Source organism: Notolepis coatsorum, assembly GCF_963971535.1.
Source record: "Notolepis coatsorum genome assembly, chromosome: 7".
Classification (NCBI taxonomy): Eukaryota; Metazoa; Chordata; class Actinopteri; order Aulopiformes; family Paralepididae; genus Notolepis; species Notolepis coatsorum.
In genome coordinates, this window is record NC_140171.1 from 67500137 (window position 1) to 67521033 (window position 20897).

General features: G+C 44.8%; 1 protein-coding gene across 1 annotated transcript in view; it reads right to left on the reverse strand.

Moving 5' to 3' along the window:
• Positions 1-20897, reverse strand: part of maml3 (mastermind-like transcriptional coactivator 3) — a gene marked incomplete at its 5' end in the record, with an annotated part of 329880 nt that overhangs the window by 106911 nt on the left and 202072 nt on the right. Inside the window, one exon of the mRNA XM_084318854.1 lies at positions 19824-20774. Coding sequence (XP_084174980.1) covers positions 19824-20774 — 951 coding nt within the window. The remainder of the gene's footprint in view (positions 1-19823; positions 20775-20897) is intronic.

Sequence of the window (20897 nt, forward strand, 5' to 3'; positions counted from 1 at the left end):
TACACAGGGAGAGACGATAGGGGGCGGTATTTTCCCAATGAAGCTCAGAGAGAGTCTGCAACACTAGCGTGAGGCTCGATTGATGAAATATTAATTAAAATCGCTAATAAAAAAAAATACGACAAACAAACGCTATATAGCGTTGCTGGCATTCAACTGGCGGCATGAACTAACGACAAAACGCGTCCGTGGCACTCAAAGTGTTAATATCGTATTCCATGTAGGGTTGCACGGTATACCGGTATTAGTATAGTATATATATAGTATAGTGTTCGAAATGATACTATACTGCGTTTGGAAAAAAACTGTATTTTCTTTCTTTAATTTATTTATTTATGCATGCAAATGCCTTCCTATTGGAGCACAGCGCTGCTGTCAGTGGTGACGTTGCGCTAGTTTACCGGAAGAGAGAGCTCTGATGGAGAGAGATTGAGATTTCCATTCTTGCTAATAGCATTGTGGACATTTTCTAATGCTCGTATAAGGAACTGTAGTCACGAGAGCTAGCATTAACGTAACGTTAGTTATCATAACCATCGGCAATCGCAGTGAGGATCTTTATTGATTAACGTTAGCTAGCTAGCTTTAACTAGAATTATAGTTTGCTAGCTATATAAGCTAACGTTAGCAGAGTTTATTCTATGCAAAATGTGCTAGCTAACGTTAATAAAGATCCTCACTGCAATTGCCGATGGTATGGTATGATAACTAACGTTACGTTAATGCTACAGTAGCTCCTATCAGTACTGTAGTCATGCCATTGATGCCAACATTTGTTGGATGAGCTATGCTAGCTCTCGTGACTACAGTTCCTTATTAGCCCCTTTCGTGACTGTGATGCAACCCTTGGTTGAATACGTGAATGCGTATTCAACCAAGGGTTGCATCACAGTCACGAAAGGGGCTAAGTTCCTTATACGAGCATTAGAAAATGTCCACAATGCTATTCGCAAGAATAGAAAATAAATTGAAAAGCCTAATAATAAGCTATACATAGCCTAAACTGCCGTGCTGAAAGCTAGTAAACACAGCATCATCCCCTGTTGCCTACCCACAACAGAAATTAATTGATGCACATGTGCATCTCTATAGCTTAGTCACAAACGTGATTTATACAGAGACATTTGACAATTGCCCATTTAATGGTTCATACATACTGTATAAAGACAACGGAAATCTATTTTATTTTTGTTAAACAGCCTACAATATGACATAACCTAGTTCTAGATTATGATAGGCTATATATAATCAGTCTCACTCATCAAAATGTTTTCTAGGTTATGGTATCTCAAACTAATTAGGCCCTCTGCTATGACACATGCCTTCTCTATTTGAACGACCACATCAAACAAGAGGTGGACGCGGGCAAATACTGCGGCATGGTCATGCTGGACCTACAAAAGGCCTTCGACACTGTCAATCACACCATTCTGATTGACAAGCTAAAAGCAATTGGCTTTGATAGTCTATCAGTGAGCTGGATACAATCCTACCTGGAGGGGAGAGAACAGATGGTGGAGGTAAACGGTACCCTATCCCCCCCCCTCACAGTGAGCTGTGGTGTTCCACAAGGAAGCATACTAGGACCGCTACTATTCCTAATTTATGCAAATGACATGTCGTCAGCTTGTGACTGCAACTTGTTCCTGTTTGCGGACGACTCAGCCCTGCTGGTCTCTGACAAGAACAAGTTACAGGTTGAAAAAGCCCTCAGCTCGGAACTAGGCAAAATCTGCATATGGCTCGCCGACAACAAACTATCATTACACATGGGCAAAACAGAGTCCATTCTCTTCGGTTCAAATAAACTCAGCAAGACCGACGGCTTCTCGGTTACAGTGGGTGACAATGTTGTCACAAGGAAAGATGAAATTACCTACCTGGGTTCCATCCTAGAGGCTAATCTTTCCTGTGACAAAATGGCATCCAGTGTAATAAAAAAAGTCAACCAACGAACTCGATTCTTGTACCGGATCTCCTCTCTGGTAAACAAGAATACCCTGAAGACTCTAGCAGGAGCACTCATTCAAGGGTACTACGACTATGCTTGCACCTCATGGTACCAAAGCACCTCAAAGGCACTAAAAAACAAACATCTCAAAACAAGCTGGTCAGACTACTGCTTGACCTGACTCCTAGAACCCACCTCACCCCTGCCCACTTTGACAACCTAGGATGGCTTAGAGCAGTGTTTCTCAACTGGTGGGTCGCGACCCAAAAGTGGGTCGCAGGGCCATTTTGAGTGGGTCGCGGATGTGTGTGTAAAATTATTATTATTTTTTTTTCACTACCTATCTTTGTGAAAGTGGCTTCTCAGCTCTGGTCCAGCTGAAGACAAAGTGGAGGAACAGATTGGACATTGAGCATGACCTCAGAGTTGCTTTGTCTACCATCACCCCAGACTTTGAGACTCTTGTCAGGAGCAAACATCATCCCCAGTTATCCCAATAGTTCCCTGCATGTTAAGCTAAGAAGTCTGCTAAGAAGGATATATTTATTATTATTATTATTATTTTATTTCATTGTGTTTTTAGCCCTTAGTTGCACTTTTGTTGCAACCCCAGTTATCCCATTAGTTCCCCCAAACGTAGGTCTGTTATGTAAAGCTAAGAAATCTGCTAAGAAGCATAATTATTTATTATTATTATTTAATTTCATTGGGTTTTTAGCCCTAGTTGCACTTTTGTTGCAACCCCAGTTATCCCATTAGTTCCCCCAAACTTAGGTCTGTTATGTTAAGCTAAGAAATCTGCTAAGAAGCATATTATTTATTATTATTTTATTTCATTGGGTTTTAGCCCTAGTTGCACTTTTGTTGCAACCCCAGTTATCCCATTAGTTCCCCCAAACGTAGGTCTGTTATGTAAAGCTAAGAAATCTGCTAAGAAGCATAATTATTTATTATTATTATTTAATTTCATTGGGTTTTTAGCCCTAGTTGCACTTTTGTTGCAACCCCAGTTATCCCATTAGTTCCCCCAAACTTAGGTCTGTTATGTTAAGCTAAGAAATCTGCTAAGAAGCATATATTATTTATTATTCTTTTATTTCATTGGATTTTTAGCAATAGTTGCACTTTTGTTGCACTTTTTTGTGTTTATTTCATGTTTTGAAAGATTGCGTATTACTGCAAATATTTATTTTTTTACATAAATCATAGTGGTTAAACATTTTGGGTCGCGACTTAATGACTAAGGAAAATGTTGGGTCCCGAGGCTAGACCAGTTGAGAACCACTGGCTTAGAGTAGACGACAGAGTACAGCAACTTGCAATGGGCCTGGTCTACAAGATACACTACGCGACCAAGGTACCCATGTACATGTCAAAATACTTCCCAAAGGTCAGTGAATACCACGATCACAACACCAGAGGGAGCTCCACAAATCATGTTAAACCCAGATTCGGCTCAAACAAGGGACTAAACACGTTTAGCAATTATGCCACATCAATGTGGAACGCCCTACCCAAAGCTGTAAAGGAATGTGAATCACTACCCACTTTCAAAAACACTCTCAAAAACACCCACGGGAGACTGCAATTCGAAACTGGCCCCTACAAATGTCCTAACCTAGTTGTACAGTAAATGACCAAGTATGGCTTTGTCAGTATTCCAATGTACAGAGTTCAATGTATGTGTGTCCCCTACCCAACCCCCCCCCCCCCCCCCCCCCACCTCCAATGTACAGCCCCCACCCACCCACCCAACCCCACCCAACCTCCTCCAATGTACAGTTTCTACGTCAAATGTATATACACTCTTTTTCTGGACACTTTTGTATCACAAACAGTACTGTATTTGCAAATCTGATATGTCATAAATGTATAAATGTAGCAGTACTGTCTATCTGTATGTCATGTATGTCATATATGTTATGAATTGAAAATGGGGGACCCTGATGTAAACAAGACAAAAGTCTTTCTCTGGTCTGCATCCCCTTAACAATTGTATGTATTGAGCTGTACTGTACCCATTCTGCAATCTGTTAATAAACTTTTCAATCAATCAATCAAACAAATGTATACAATCATACTTTTTCTACCCCTTGCATTTTTTTTAACTATAGAAGTCTTCTGCATTTGGCTCACAGAGTGACTCCCCCAACTCAGAAGCAACCTAACCTCCCAGCTTTTTTTAAGCAGCATTATTAAGTACACAAATTAGTCCAAAGCTGATAAAAGGCTCAACAGGGCAGTCACAGAGTTCATCTGTGTGGACCAAGTTCCAATATATATACAGTTGAGAAAGCTGGGTTCAGAAACCTTGTACAGCAACTGTTTTGAGTGCAAAAAAAGTTCTCCAGCATTTTGAATGCCATTGCTTTTAATTACATTTATTTATTCTTGTCATTGTTCATTGTTGTGTTTTAAAATAAAGAACAATAATGACATCTGAGAGTGTTTCCATGATTTTGAGGAAAAGTATCGAAATTCATATTGGTATAGTATCGAAACAAAAATGTTGGTATCGTGACAACCCTAATTCCATGTCACAGAGCTGTATTTTGCCTGGAAAAGGCATATTGGGACTCCGAAGGTGCAGTACCGGCCAGATGCTGGTACTGGTGCTGTCTCGAGAGTGCAGTAACCCCTGTTGCAGACCGGGTGCCACACTGAAAACCTTCCGGGCGGACTTTTTTACTAACATGAACCTATGGCTTCACCGGATCGCATTGAATAGCCCTCGGGACCCCCGACTCACCACGCTGTGGTGGGTTATATCATGGGCCAAATGGACATATGATCTAGCAGATGGCAATCAAATAATTGGAATATTCTTTTTGGAATCCGACCGGCCACAGGTAAGGACAATTTAACGTCAATTTCAGCTTGATCGCGCAAGGATTTCATAGCCATCCCCCTGCTCAGCCTATGTTGTGGTAATAACGAATGCCTTTATGGGCAATCAATTAATCACAAACGACCCCCCCATTATTATGGAACATAATACCGATCATATGCATTTGGATTTTTAACTCTAGCGTGTGTATGGACGAAACGCTAATGGATTTAACGTTAGTAGCGTCGCGCCTAAATAGCCTCACAGGAATTATCCCAGATCATTCCGAAATAACACTCATATTCACCACGGTATAAAACGGGAACGTATTGATGGAAAAATTATTTCTTTATGGCATATTGAAGGTTCATACTGTCAATTGACAATGATATTGGATCCATAGCTATAATATAAAATATAGATTTAGCTCTACTAACAACGTGATGCACAGTGAAAGTTTGTAATGGAAAGCTGGCCTTCCTAGAGTGGGGCCCGTCTAATGGCTGGCCCAGAATGTGTTAAAAAAAACTACATAATGAGTGAAGTCACTGGCAAAACATCTGATGTCCTCTCTACTAACTTTAAGCCACATATTCTCTAGTCTACTCCATCGAGCTAGCTATGAGATTCATGCAGACAGTGCTGCTGAGTCTGTTGTAAACAATGACAGAGTATTATAACAGTCTTTGTTCAATTGTTACATTTCTAAATTACCCTAAGCATTTTTCTCTGCATTGTGTAAAAAAAGAAAGAAAAGATGAATAGGTCTGGCTCTAGTTATGACATATATTATGATATGATATAATATGCTATGTTATGATATGTAGGTACTAGGTATGATACATCTCCACTAGAGTCATATAAAAATGACAGGGGGAAAGGTAATGAGGAGACACGTCTGTCTGGTGTATGTCTTGATAGGGAGTAGTAGTGCAAACAGAGGGAGGAGAGTGACAGAGAGAAGGAGAGATAGAAAGAGAGGAGAGTGACAGAGAGAAGGAGAGTGACGGAGAGAAGGAGAGAGACAGAGAGAAGGAGAGAGACAGAGAGAAGGGAGAGAGAGTGATAGAAGGAAAGAGACAGAGAGAATGAGAGACAGAAAGGAGAGAGACAGAGAAGGAAAGAGAGGAGTGACAGAGAAGATGATAGACAGAGAGAAGGGGAGAGACAGAGAGAAGGAGAGAGAGAGATAAGGCAAGAGACAGAGAGGAGAGGGACAGAGAAGAAGAGGGACAGAGAGAAGGTACACGGCGGAACTGAGAGCAGCAGCCTTTCCCTGCCCCCGCCCCTTTCTTCCCTCCCTCCCTCCCTCCTTCTCCTCAGAGACTCTCTAGGATCTGAGAGCAGCTCAGCTCAAGCCCTGACACGTGTGCCTGAGAGAGAGAGAGGGGAGGAGGGGGAATGTGAGAAAGGGAGCAAAATTCAGACGTGTGTGTGCATGAGTGAGACAGAGGATAAGTGTGTGTGAGAGAGGGAGAGTATGTCTCTCTCTCTCTCTCTCTCTCTCTCTCTCTCTCTCTCTCTCTCTCTCTCTCTCTCTCTCTCTCTCTCTCTCTCTCTCTCTCTCTCTCTCTCTCTCTCTCTCTCTCTCTCTCTCTCTCTCTCTCTCTCTCTCTCTCTCTCTCTCTCTCTCTCTCTCTCTCTCTCTCTCTCTCTCTCTCTCTCTCTCTCTCTCTCTCTCTCTCTCTCTCTCTCCTCTCTCTCTCTCTCTCTCTCTCTCTCTCTCTCTCTCTCTCTCTCTCTCTCTCTCTCTCTCTCTCTCTCTCTCTCTCTCTCTCTCCGCGTGTGAGACACGCTCCCAGAGAGTGGCTCCCCACCTGCTTCTCTGTGTGTGTGTGACGCGCGTGTGTGTATATTTAAGTCCGCTACACTGGAGACCTTGCGGAGGAGGTCAGGGTACTTGGTAGAAGGGGATGGAGAAAGGGATGGAGATGGAGAGCAAAAGAGAGAGAGAAGGGGAGGGGGTAAACAGGAAAGGAAGGAGAGTGTGTATGCCTGTGGGTGTTTTGAGAGCCTGTTTGTTTTGTGTGTGTGTGTGTGTGTGTGTGTGTGTGTGTGTGTGTGTGTGTGTGTGTGTGTGCGTGTGAGGGGGCCGGTGTCGTGACTTACAGGCTATTAGCACTGGCACTGCTTCCTTCTGTGTGGCACGATGCTGACACTTGCATACAGAAAAACAGACAAAATTTGCACACACCCCCACATACACACAGTGTCAAACCTCACACTCCAATTTATCAGGGTGACACTGGCAGCCCTACTCTGAGAGGCCCTTCTCCACACCTGTCAATCTATTCTCTTCCAATCATCACTCAGATAACCCCACAGACCCGCCTCCGTGCTGTTTGCTTCACACAGCTGCACACACACTCGCGCACAAAAAAAAACACATCTGTCTCTCACACATTCAAATCACCAACACACACTCAGGCAACCGCATCGTCTCACACACACATACACAGAAAACCACACAAACATCCTCCACACACATATTGCGCCCCCCCCCCCCCCCCCCTCCATCCCCCCCACTTGCTGCTTCCACAGAGACATCCACCGCCGCAGTGACGGTAACCGCGGCGACGGGCATAAATTAGCGTCATGGCGATATGCAAAGCGAAGGAGCCGGCAACAATTAAAGCTTGACTAACAAGCTTTTGAGGAGCGGGGCTGAAGTTTCCCTAAGCAGCTGCTAACTGGATTAGCCTACACAGACAGACAGACAGACAGACAGAGAGACAGAGAGAGAGAGAGAGAGAGAGAGAGAGAGAGAGAGAGAGAGATCCACCACCTGTGAGGGAACAGAAACACAAAGGCACAGGCTAATATGCGTATACGTAAAAACAACTAGTCTACACGCAGCTGATGTCACCTCAACCAAACACACACCACCCACGGGCCTCAGGAGGATAGCAAGCGACAATGCAGCAGACAATGCTCCTCCAAACACAGCAACGCTCACAAATGCACACACACACATGCATACACACATACACTCCTTGCCCAGTTGAGCGTTGCCGATAATCAATGAGCTTGACAAGCAGTCTGCCTCCCCTCCCCCACTACAACAACATCATATACCACTATATACGTAGACCAGCTGACTAACTAGCCTGTTAGACAGAAGGACAGCAGATGACTACCTCACAGTCCAACCAAGGGTCAATCTCTGAAGACAGAGCGGGGGGAAGACATTCGGCAAAGAACGCCGGGTCCGGGAATCGAACCCGGGTCGGCCGCTTCGCGATGCAGCGCGTTACATGGGTCGCCACTTGGGTGCCCGCCAACTCCAGTTCTAATGCCAGTGCCTTGGTCAAGGGCAACGGCAGGAGTATGTATCTACCGTGTTGATGGTTGAATAATAAAGTCTGTCATAAGTGCTGCACGTTATACCGGTTCATCCAATATACCGGACCGGTTTTAATTTCCCGTAAGGTATGAATGTTTCATATACCATCATATTGGTGCTGTGCCATACTTCCTGCTTCAGGCTGTCTTTACTGCAGGCTGTCATTACTGCAGGCTGTCTTTACTGCAGGCTGTCTTTACTGCAGGCTGTCATTACTGCAGGCTGTCTTTACTGCAGGCTGTCTTTACTGCAGGCTGTCTTTACTGCAGGCTGTCTTTACTGCAGGCTGTCATTACTGCAGGCTGTCTTTACTGCAGGCTGTCATTACTGCAGGTTGTCATTACTGCAGGCTGTCATTACTGCAGGCTGTCATTACTGCAGGCTGTCATTACTGCAGGCTGTCTTTACTGCAGGTTGTCATTACTGCAGCAGGCTGTCATTACTGCAGGCTGTCATTACTGCAGGTTGTCATTACTGCAGCAGGCTGTCATTACTGCAGGCTGTCATTACTGCAGGTTGTCATTACTGAAGCAGGCTGTCATTACTGCAGGCTGTCATTACTGCAGGCTGTCATTACTGCAGGTTGTCATTACTGCAGCAGGCTGTCATTACTGCAGGCTGTCATTACTGCAGGTTGTCATTACTGCAGCACTGCAGGCTGTCATTACTGCAGGCTGTCATTACTGCAGGTTGTCATTACTGCAGGCTGTCATTACTGCAGGCTGTCATTACTGCAGCAGGCTGTCATTACTGCAGGCTGTCATTACTGCAGGTTGTCATTACTGCAGGCTGTCATTACTGCAGGCTGTCATTACTGCAGGCTGTCTTTACTGCAGGCTGTCATTACTGCAGGCTGTCATTACTGCAGGCTGTCATTACTGCAGGCTGTCATTACTGCAGCAGGCTGTCATTACTGCAGGCTGTCATTACTGCAGGTTGTCATTACTGCAGCACTGCAGGCTGTCATTACTGCAGGCTGTCATTACTGCAGGTTGTCATTACTGCAGCTTGTCATTACTGCAGGCTGTCATTACTGCAGGCTGTCATTACTGCAGGCTGTCATTACTGCAGGCTGTCATTACTGCAGCAGGCTGTCATTACTGCAGGCTGTCATTACTGCAGGCTGTCATTACTGCAGCAGGCTGTCATTACTGCAGCAGGCTGTCATTACTGCAGGCTGTCATTACTGCAGCAGGCTGTCATTACTGCAGCAGGCTGTCATTACTGCAGCAGGCTGTCATTACTCAGGCTGTCATTGCTGCAGGCTGTCATTACTGCAGGCTGTCATTACTGCAGGCTGTCTTTACTGCAGGCTGTCTTTACTGCAGGCTGTCTTTACTGCAGGCTGTCATTACTGCAGGTTGTCATTACTGCAGGCTGTCATTACTGCAGGCTGTCTTTACTGCAGGCTGTCTTTACTGCAGGCTGTCATTACTGCAGGCTGTCTTTACTGCAGGCTGTCATTACTGCAGGTTGTCATTACTGCAGGCTGTCATTACTGCAGGCTGTCTTTACTGCAGGCTGTCATTACTGCAGGCTGTCATTACTGCAGGCTGTCATTACTGCAGGCTGTCATTACTGCAGGCTGTCATTACTGCAGGCTGTCTTTACTGCAGGCTGTCATTACTGCAGGCTGTCTTTACTGCAGCAGGCTGTCATTACTGCAGCAGGCTGTCTTTACTGCAGGCTGTCATTACTGCAGGCTGTCTTTACTGCAGCAGGCTGTCATTACTGCAGGCTGTCATTACTGCAGGTTGTCATTACTGCAGCAGGCTGTCATTACTGCAGGCTGTCATTACTGCAGGCTGTCATTACTGCAGCAGGCTGTCATTACTGCAGCAGGCTGTCTTTACTGCAGGCTGTCATTACTGCAGCAGGCTGTCTTTACTGCAGGCTGTCATTACTGCAGGCTGTCATTACTGCAGGCTGTCATTACTGCAGGCTGTCTTTACTGCAGCAGGCTGTTATTACTGCAGGCTGGCATTACTGCAGGTTGTCATTACTGCAGCAGGCTGTCATTACTGCAGGCTGTCATTACTGCAGGCTGTCATTACTGCAGGCTGTCATTACTGCAGCAGGCTGTCATTACTGCAGCAGGCTGTCATTACTGCAGGCTGTCATTACTGCAGGCTGTCATTACGGCAGGCTGTCTTTACTACGGCAGGCTGTCATTACTGCAGGCTGTCTTTACTGCAGGCTGTCATTACTGCAGGTTGTCATTACTGCAGGCTGTCATTACTGCAGGCTGTCTTTACTGCAGGCTGTCATTACTGCAGGCTGTCATTACGGCAGGCTGTCTTTACTACGGCAGGCTGTCATTACTGCAGGCTGTCTTTACTGCAGGCTGTCATTACTGCAGGCTGTCATTACTGCAGGCTGTCATTACTGCAGCAGGTTGTCATTATTGCAGCAGGCTGTCATTACTGCAGGCTGTCATTATTGCAGCAGGTTGTCATTATTGCAGCAAGCTGTCATTACTGCTAGGGATGCACGATAAGTATCGGGCCGATAATTATCGGGCCGATACCAGCAATTATGACGTCATCCCGATAACGTTATTAATAGCTCCGATAATATAATGTATTTTTTGGTAAAAAAAAAAATGCGGTGTGGGTGAATTGGGATGAAGGGCGTTTGTTTTTACTATAGGCTCCTCCCGTTTTGCCAGTACTGTGGTACGACTGATAGCGTGTTGGTTTAGGAAGCGGGCGTTTTGCACAAATCCAGCGCTCCCTTTCTTGGCTGTGAAGTAGCCACGCAAGTTTCTGAAGCAACGCGGACGCAAACAACAAAGATGGCGTCGGTACTCGGAATAGTTTCAGATGAAAAAAGTTTGCTTGCTATTTGTAACAAATGCAATGCAGAAGTTCCACGAGGAGGGAAAAGGGCAACAACTAACGGCGCTGCCTGGCTGGTTGCTGGCTAACTAACGTAGCTACTCGTCCCGGGAGCTAACGGCGCTGCCTGGCTGGTTGCTGGCTAACTAACGTAGCTACTCGTCTCGGGAGCTAACGGTGCTGCCTGGCTGGTTGCTGGCTAACTAATGTAGCTACTCATCCCGGGAGCTAACGGCGCTGCCTGGCTGGTTGCTGGCTAACTAACGTAGCTACTCGTCTCGGGAGCTAACGTCTCCGTCTGGCTGGTTGCTGGCTAACTACCGTGGCTATTCGTCCCGGGAGCAAACGGCGCTGCCTGGCTGGTATGTATTATTATTATTGTATTGTGATATGTTTTGTTTCATGTTGAAAAAGAATATTTGATAAAAAAATATATATATATACATTTTTTTTTTTTATAATACAATAAATATCGGTATCGGTTATCGGCTTGAGGAGCATAAAGTTATCGGTATCGGTGTCAAAAAATCAATATCGTGCATCCCTAATTACTGCAGGCTGTCATTACTGCAGCAGGCTGTCATTATACTGCAGCAGGCTGTCATTATACTGCAGGCTGTCTTTACTGCAGGCTGTCTTTACTGCAGGCTGTCTTTACTAAAGGTGTTCTAAAAACACTGCTGGGGCGCTCGGTTCTTCCACGGTACCGATGGCAATCAGCTGCTTAAGGTATGAGAACTACAACAGAGAACGATTGCTCCATGGACCATGAATATACCACTTTATCATGGACTCCATTTGCTAAGCTAATGTTAGTCAAACCTCGTCCTCAGTTGATAGACACTACTAAGCTAATGTTCTGGATACTGCCCATGAAAGGCTAATTACTGCCTTTTGGAATGCGTGTGGGGCAAAGCCCAAAAATAAATCTATCCATCACATAGGTATCAATAGTGATACCCGAAGCGGCAAAGAGTGCTGGAGATAATGTTAACAACACATTATTCTAGTAGTCAAAGCAAGCCTTCAGTATATACATGACATTACAATTTTTTATTTTTTATTTTTTACTCCTGACAGTAGAATATATATAAACCTATATAAAGGCCCAGATAAAATGATACTGTGAAACCGGTAGAATCTTAATAAATACTGTGATAAAAAATGTTGGTCATACCGTCCAGCACTGTGTGCTGTGTGTGTGCTCTGTGTGTGTGCTCTGTGTGTGTGTGTGTGTGTGTGTGTGTGTGTGTGTGTGTGTGTGTGTGTGTTAGGGGTGTGAAGGTACACCGAACTGTTTCAGTGTGTACCGTACCGAACGGCTGTGTAGTGTACCGAACGAATACAACGGTATGTTAACACATTCCTGGCCAACCACGTATATATACGTGATTGGGCGCCATCTTTTGATAAACTCGTTTTTGCTTTTATTCCATTTTAATATCCTACTCAATGTCACAGAGCTGTATTTTGGCTGGAAAAGGCATATTGGGACTCCGAAAGTGCAGTATCGGCCAGATCCTGGTATTGGCGCTGTCTCAAGAATGCAGTTTCCCCTGTTGCAGACTTGGTTAGCTTTTCTGTTAGCCTAAAGCTATGGCTTAACCAGATCGCCTGGAATATTTTTTGCGACGCCAAATTCAGTATGCAGTAAAGGAATATAGCATCAGCCAATGGACATATCGATCTACCAGATGGCGATCAAATAACTGGGAAATTCTTTTTGGATCCAACCGGCCACAGGTAAGAGCGATTTGACGTAAATTTCAGCCTGATCGGGCCTTGTTCTCATAGCCATCCACCCGGTCAGCGTATGATGTTGCAATAACGAATGCCGTTATTTGTAATCAATAATCAGAAACGACTTCCCCAGCCCCCCCCCCCCCTTTCATGCATTCATGGTGGATATGCATTTTGATTTCTAACTCTAGCTTGTGTAGGGCCGAAACGCCAATCGATTTAACGTTATTAGCTTAGCGCCCTATAACTAGCTTTGCAGGAATTACCCCAGACCATTCCGATATAAAGTTCATATTCACGACGCTATAAAACGGGAACGTATTGATGAAAAAATTATTTCTTTATGGCATATTGAAGGAAAGGTTTATACTGTCAATTGACAATGACAATGGACACATAGCAATAATATAAAATATAGATTTAGCTCTACAAACAACCTCACGCACAGTGAAAATTTGTAATGAAAAGCTGGCCTCATAGAGTGGGGCCCGTCTAATCCCAATGGCCCTGAATGTGTTAACCACTAACGACCGCCCACCGGGGGCTGTTTTTTTCACAATCTAATATAATAATAATTATTATAATAATTTTTTTGTCGATTATTAATTTCAATATAGAATATTCGTTGACAGCCCTACAAGTACAATTAGTTACTGCACACTACATCACCCCTGAGTGGAACATGGAAAGCCAAACTTTCCCCCACTGTACCGAAAACCCGTACCGAACCTTGACTTCAAAACCGAGGTACGTACCGTACCGTGGTTTTGGTGTACCGTTACAACTAGGGATGCCCCGATCACGTTTTTTGCCACCGATACCGATCACCGATCGTCTATGAGCCATATCGACCGATACACTGCCGATACCGATAGTTTTTGGTTTTATAAAATATTTAATTTTTTTTTAAATATATAATTATTATATATTTTTTTTATAAAACATATATATTATATAATTATACTTGTAGTTGTATTATCTGCGAGACATCGCCACCACGCAGCAAGTCAAAATGCTCGCTATCTGCAAACAGCTCCACTGTCTGTGTGTATACTCTGCTTTGGTCAAATCACATTCAGCATGCCCTCAGCGTCCCCAGTCAGAGCGATAGTTCAACTTGACTAACAGGGTGAAGCATTAGGCTATATCAGTTTCCTTTTTTCCTCCCTCAATAATATTATGTTATTTATGTACGTTATCATTATGTAAACAAATGCACATATGGATTGTTTGCTGCAACGTTTCTGAATGAATTGAAGGATTAATAAATACGCAGAGAATTAATTATAGTCAAAGTATTTTCCTATGAACTGAAACTTAGAAGATGTTCGCAGTGTTCGGTTATGAAGCACGATAGCTAATTAGCCAACAGCTGCAAAAACGAATGATGTCAATTATGTTATAAGACATTGATATCAGGAGCTATCTGTAGCTACTGCTAGCCGGCTAGATAACGTTAGACAACGCCTCATGTATTAAACTAAAGTGAAGTTTCTTTTGTTTAAACAGTAACGTTAGCTAGGTAGCTAACGTTAGCTCACTGAACAACAATAGCTAGTTAGCCACCGCTAGCCAACAACTGCGAAAACGAATGCCAAACTGATGATATCAGACATTGATATCAGGAGCTATCAGTAGCTAGCCAGCTAGATAACGTTAGACAATGCCTCATGTATTAAACTAAAAGTGAATAGTTGACTGGGTCATTTTGTTTAAACAGTAACGTTAGCTAGGTAGCTAACGTTAACTAACGGAGGTCTCATGCACTAGACTATTGCCGGAGCTTGACATGGGTCTGGGAGGGGGAGGGGCAGTGCGCTGCTGCCTGAGAGAGAAGTCAGCGAGTGAGAACTCCGCTGAGAATTGGATCATGTTTTTCACGCGTGTGTCTTCGATCGGTTTTCACGATCGGCGGAAATAAAGCATTATCGGAATTCACCTATCTCATATTTATACTGAATATCGGCCGATACCGATCGCTGGCCTATCGATCGGGGCATCCCTAGTTACACCCCTAGTGCGTACCGTACCGAACGGCTGTGTACCGAACGAATACAACGGCATGCTAACCACTAACGACCGCCCACCGGGGGCTGTTTTTTTCACAATTCAATATAATTAATTATTATTATTATTATTTTCGATTATTAATTTCAATATAGAATATTCGTTGACAGCCCTACAAGTACAATTAGTTACTGCACACTACATCACCCCTGAGTGGAACATGGAGAGCCAAACTTTCCCCCACTGTACCGAAAACCCGTACCGAACCTTGACTTCAAAACCGAGGTACGTAGCCAGGGGAGGAAATTAGACCACTTTACTCGCCAAATGAGAGTATTTTTTACGTTTGGCGAGTGATTCATGAAGACCACTCGCCAGCCAGGCGAGTATACAAAAAAAAACAAATATTCTGCAATCACTGCACTGGCAAACGGTGCGCGTCTTCTGAGTGCTCGCTTTAGTTGACAGTGCCACGAGAGCACTACACAAGACCCGCGGACATAGAATGTTTAATAAAAGTTCCTGCAGTACTGGCCAACGCCCCGCGGACATATAGAATGTTTAATAAAAGTTCGCGCAGTACTGGCCATCAGTCAACTCGCAAACAGATAACGTTAAACACAGCAGAAGATGGAAAACGTTAAACACAGCAGAAGATGGAAAACAGACAGACTGACCAACGGGGAACTGCATCCAACCCTAGTACAACCCTGCATTTTTAAGAAGGGCTACTTCCACAAAAAAACAAAGAACTCACCAAAATATCTCAGTAGCACCTTATCTAAATGTTCTATTTCATATATGGAGATTCATATTTATTTATGTATTGCATGCATTTCTACATTTTATTTCCTATTTTTCATCCCAGTATCTTTCTTTCTTATGTGTGGAATTCTACAAGCCAAGGCATGTAGGTGTATATGTGTTTGAGGATGATATCCTTCAAACAGGCAATAGTGATGATATAATTTGGGCAGTGCTGAGCTGGGTTACTTTCCTCCAGTGTATTTGTCCCCCGGCCCCACCCAATGGCCCCATACACCAGGGTTTCCGTTAGAAAAAATTGTTGCCGGTCTCAGGGTCCGGTAGATTTTTATCTACCGGTCAAATGAGAGAAATTCCGGTCAGAGTTTATTGAGCTTAAAAACAACAGGCTATATAAAGAATGACATCCTCAAGGCATGTAGATTTATAATATTTTAACTTAAAGCTAGGCTACTTTTGCGTATACAGTCATTATATTCCAAATAAAATAAGTCCAGAGACTCCGTGCTGCTGCCGACTTTAAATCAAATAGACCTGTGTCTGTGGGCAGTCGGCCCGACATTAATAAACAGCAGTCTGTTATAATCACATTTATGAGCTAACGAATTCCGTTATATTGGACATTTGTATTAATTATATCAAGCGAAGAACTGAGAAATTTGGCAGAGAGACGGCAACATTATCGTGGGTTTGCGTGATGTATATCTCCACCTAGTCCCAACGACTTGGTGCTGGTCATAATGTCCGGTGAAAACAACTCCCTCCAAGCACAACTTGACCACCCGAACCGTACCAAAACAGGCCAAAATTAAATAGCCCATGCGACGAACGATTCATTACATTCGTTTCATCGTTGCTCCACCAAGCAGCCGGTCCAACAATATCAGCGCGAGCGCCGCAGTTAGTTTGCAAGAAGCATCCAGCTGCAGACCCGCAGAGCAGCTTTCCAGGTCTGGGGACCGCACTGTGCCAGCAAAGCTGGTGGGTTCTGTGGGTCTGCAGCTGCATGCCTTCCGCAAATCCAGCAGCAAGCTCTCGCTGAGCGAAGCAACGACAACAAACGCAATGATTGTTTCGTTCATCGCATAGGCCACCCAACTCCAGCCCATCCAAATACAATTCAAATAATCAAACTGTGCCCAGAGGGAACTATTTTCACCGGACACTATGACCGGAGAGATTAAATTTGTCGGACTTCAACAGATTTTGCCAGTCAAATACCGGTAATTACCGGCTAACGGAAACGCTGCCATACACACAAAAATCGAAGTAAAAATAAATAAATAAAATTGATTTTTTTTTAACTTCGATTTTTTTTGATGTTCGAAGCTTGTGCCATCGAACGAAGCTTCGAAGCTTCAAAGTATTTAAGACAGCCCTACTAAGGACACATTTAAATCACAGAGGTGTAATGTTAGTCTATTGGAACTGTATACAGTGGTTAGCTTCTAGTTAGCGTTTTAGCTATAGCTGCTGGCTAGCTAACGTTAGCCCCGTGTGCGCGTGTGCTCAAAGCAGCCAGCCCCATGTTAGCTAGGTGTATCTGTTGACTATAATGTTTCCAAAAAAGCACCGGACTATGACGTAAGGTTAGACATTTTATTTCATGCTCAAAAGCCCCTGGCTTGAACATCGCAGTCACGAAAGGGGCTAGCTCAACCAGTGCACAACAGCACACCAACCCAACTGACGATACCACAACACTTGACGGTACTTCACAGCACTGTCGTAAGACCACCGTGCCGTCTTAAAGGTACAGTGAACACCGTTGTGATGCCTACCCAGATGCATACACAACATTGCCGCGGCTTGACAACCGAGGTTCAAAGTTAACTTGATTGATTGATTGAAAACTTTATTAACAGATTGCAGAATGGGTACAATACAGTACGGCTCAATACACACAATTGTTAAGGGGATGCAGACCAGAGAAAGACTTTCGTCTTGTTTACATCAGGGTCCCCCATTTTCAATTCATCATAACATATGACATACACGACATACAGATAGACAGTACTGCTACATCTATACATTTCACATCCATCTATACACTTCACAACATACTTCGTTTTTTTTCTTTCACTGCCCAACCCAGTCCAACCCAGCATCTTTCACTGCCCAGTTCAGCCCAACCCAGTCCAGAATAGATCCCTCTTTCATGTTAATATGTTTTATGCTAATATTGTGAAGAGTAGAGACACTGTTATTAATGTTTTATGCTAATAAATATTTTAAAGAGTAGAGACACGGTGTGATTATTACTATGATTGAAAATCAATTTAGACGAAGACATACAAAGAAGTAATTATCACAATTAGCTATTTTTTTTGGCTGGTAAAAAATCTGTTTGGCTGGTAAAAAAAATCTGATACTCGCCAGTTGGCTGGTAAGCCAAAAAGTTTGTTTCCTCCCCTGTACGTAGCGTACCGTCGTTTTGGTGTACCGTTACACCCCTAGTGTGTGTAGGACATAGAGCAATGACAAAGGCATTTATCCCCTTTGCGATCAAGTTCAACTGCAACATTTGTAGCTGCATTGAAATGCTATGCCATATAGAACAGCAATTCTATTCAGTGCAAACAATGCATGCTCAATCTGCTCTGGGGTGGTCTATTTTTCAGCATGTGGACACTGCCTACAGAAGAAATCCCAATAGTGACTTGACTCTTTCTGCTGTGAAAGCTAGAAGATTCACAGGCAAACTAAAATAATTATCCTTGCCAACAAATTCAAACTCACACCAGTGGTCAACCAACAGGCTAAAATCACCAGATCATGAATATCCCAGTCACTACCACACATGACCTAGTCATGTCAGGGGCCTTTTGGAAATTACATTCATATTTTCACTACTTGATTTAAACATCTATGATATTCTAATGTCACCTATCTCAAGCTCATCCCTCTTCTCCCTCCCTCCCTCTCCCCACTCTCTCTCCCTCCCCTCTCTCCAGTCCTCCTATACTCACTCAAATAAATCTCTATTCCCTTCCATTCTGAAACACACACACGTGTACGTACACACACACAAAGACACACACCCACCCACCCTCCAGGCGGCAGCCACAAAGGCCCCATTTTAATAAATCTGCTCCTTTATTGGTGCTGAGTGTCTTTGGCGAAGGGGGAGAGAGAGAGGGGTGAGAGGGGGAGGAGAGAAAAGGAGCAGGGCAGGAGAGACAGAGAGCACCATGATGAGGGAGAAGAAGAGGAGGAGGGGTGACTGACTGGAGCCATATCATGAGCATGAGGGAGGCAGTGGAAGAGAAAAGGACACACACACACACACACAACTAATGACAGTAATTGGCTGGTCATGAACTAATGAGCAATAACATGAGCAAAACCATGAGAATGTCTGCCTAGCAAAAGTGATGTTTCATTTGCGCATGTGTTCAATTAAAGGCACTGCCTGCCATAGTTCCTTAACATGCTCAAAAGATGATAGATTGACACCTGGCTGAACCAATGGAGCGTTAGTAGTGGGCTGGCAGGCTGGTCGCTAGGCTAGGGAAACAAACTGCCCGAGGTAGGTTAGTGGTAATGACAGCAGCTAGCTTAGCTTAGTGCTCCAATCTCAGCCATCAGTCAACTGTGACAGATTGGGGATATGAGCTAAGAAGCCATTTAGCTTTGGTGTGTTGGTGTGTGTGCTGTGCATGCATGTGTGTTTGGAAGAGGGGGGGCTCCTAAAGCTGCTGGTGTTGCAGAGACATCAATACACTCTAGACAGGCCATTTTCCTATGCCTATTCCCAGCCCTGGCTTGTTGCTGGGGCAACTACCGCCATTTTACCTTCCCCTGCTGTACCTCTGGAAGGGTTTTAGAAAACAGAATCTACATTCTCTTGTCTTTTTCCCTCTCCAGGCCAACTGCCTGTTAGCAACTGAACCAAGCTTCTTATTTTTGTCCTTTATTTTAAATAAAGGACTTTAAATTATTTGTCAGGCATGTTTTACTGCAGGCAGTGGAGACTGACAGCCAGGCCAATATTTCCCCAGTGCACATTCAATATTTCACCAGCGCTCTTCTCAAGACCAAAGTCTTTTAATAGACAAAAGCTGTAAGAAGCTCTACCCTCAAGGCCATGTCCAGAGTGTTCTGTAACAAAACCTCTCTTGAACATGGTACTTAACGTCTCTTCTCCACAACGGTAGGCTTCCTGGGGATTTTCTAGTCGACGTGCTCCCAGAACGAGAGTGGAAGCTACAGACGAGCTAACAAATGAAGCAGACCTTCCCATCGGCCTGCCGCAGAACACAAGCAGAGGAAAATAGATCACTGCACGCCGTACACCGTAACAAAGAACCGTGCTACACAAACAACCCAGCTGTAAAGACGGTGTTCTCCTACCTGTCCATGAGGCTGCATGGTACTGTAGGGCATGTTCTGGTTCAACACCTTCTGCTTCATCAGCAGCATCCTCTTCTGCTCCTCACTCAGGTGGGCGGTCTGCCCCGGGATTGGTCCCTGGGTCTGGCCCGGTCCTGCCCCCTGGCCCCCGCTGCCTCCTCCGCCCATATAAGGAGGCATCTTGACCTGGCTGGCCCCGCCCATGGGCGGAGTCATCCTCTGCCCCATGTGATCGAGCGCAGCGGCGCTGAAGTGACTCAGTGGCTTGGTGTTGTTGTAAGACAACATGGCCGCCGTCTGTTGTTGTTGTTTAGAGAGGGAGTTCTGGGCCATGTTGTTTGGCTGTTGTTGGGGCTGCTGCTGCTGGGCCATCATGCCCATGTGGTTGTGGTTCTGAGGGAGGTAGTTCATGGGGGCTTTGGGCCCATTGTTTGGGGTCATCCCAGACACCAGAGGGCCCTGTGGTGTGTTAAAGGCTTGTGGTGGGTACATCATAGGGCTGTTGGGTTTGTCTTGATTAAAGGCAGCCGAACCATAGGGACTGGTTGGAGCACCTGCAGGAGACCAGTTAGCTGCTTGTTGCTGCTGTTGCTGCTGTTTCTGCTGCATTAGCTTTGCACGTTGCTGAGCAGCCATGGCCTTCAGCTGCTCTGCTGGGGACAGGTCAGGAGTCACCGGCCCCCCCGGCTGACCTCCAGGGGGCACCCCGGCCCCACCAGGTCCAGTGCCCGTCTGACTCACCCCAGGACCTGGGTTCATCAGAAATCCGTTCCCAGGCCTGGGACCAGTTTGCGTCTGGGCCTGGGTGGGCGTCTGAGGGGATCGAGCTACGCAATTGGGTAGCGGGGAGCCTGACGCCATGGCAACTGCTGGGGACTGCTGCAAGGGCTGCTGGGGAGGCGTGCCGTTGGCTGCAGTGGCAAACTGAGGGCCCGAAGATGATGGTCGGACCTAGAGAGAAGACAAGAGACGAGTCTCAAAGATGTTCGCTAAGAAGAAGACTAAATCCTACCTGAGCCTTCTCCAAAAATCAAATCTGCAGTCATCTCAGATTGACAGAACTGATTTCAGGGA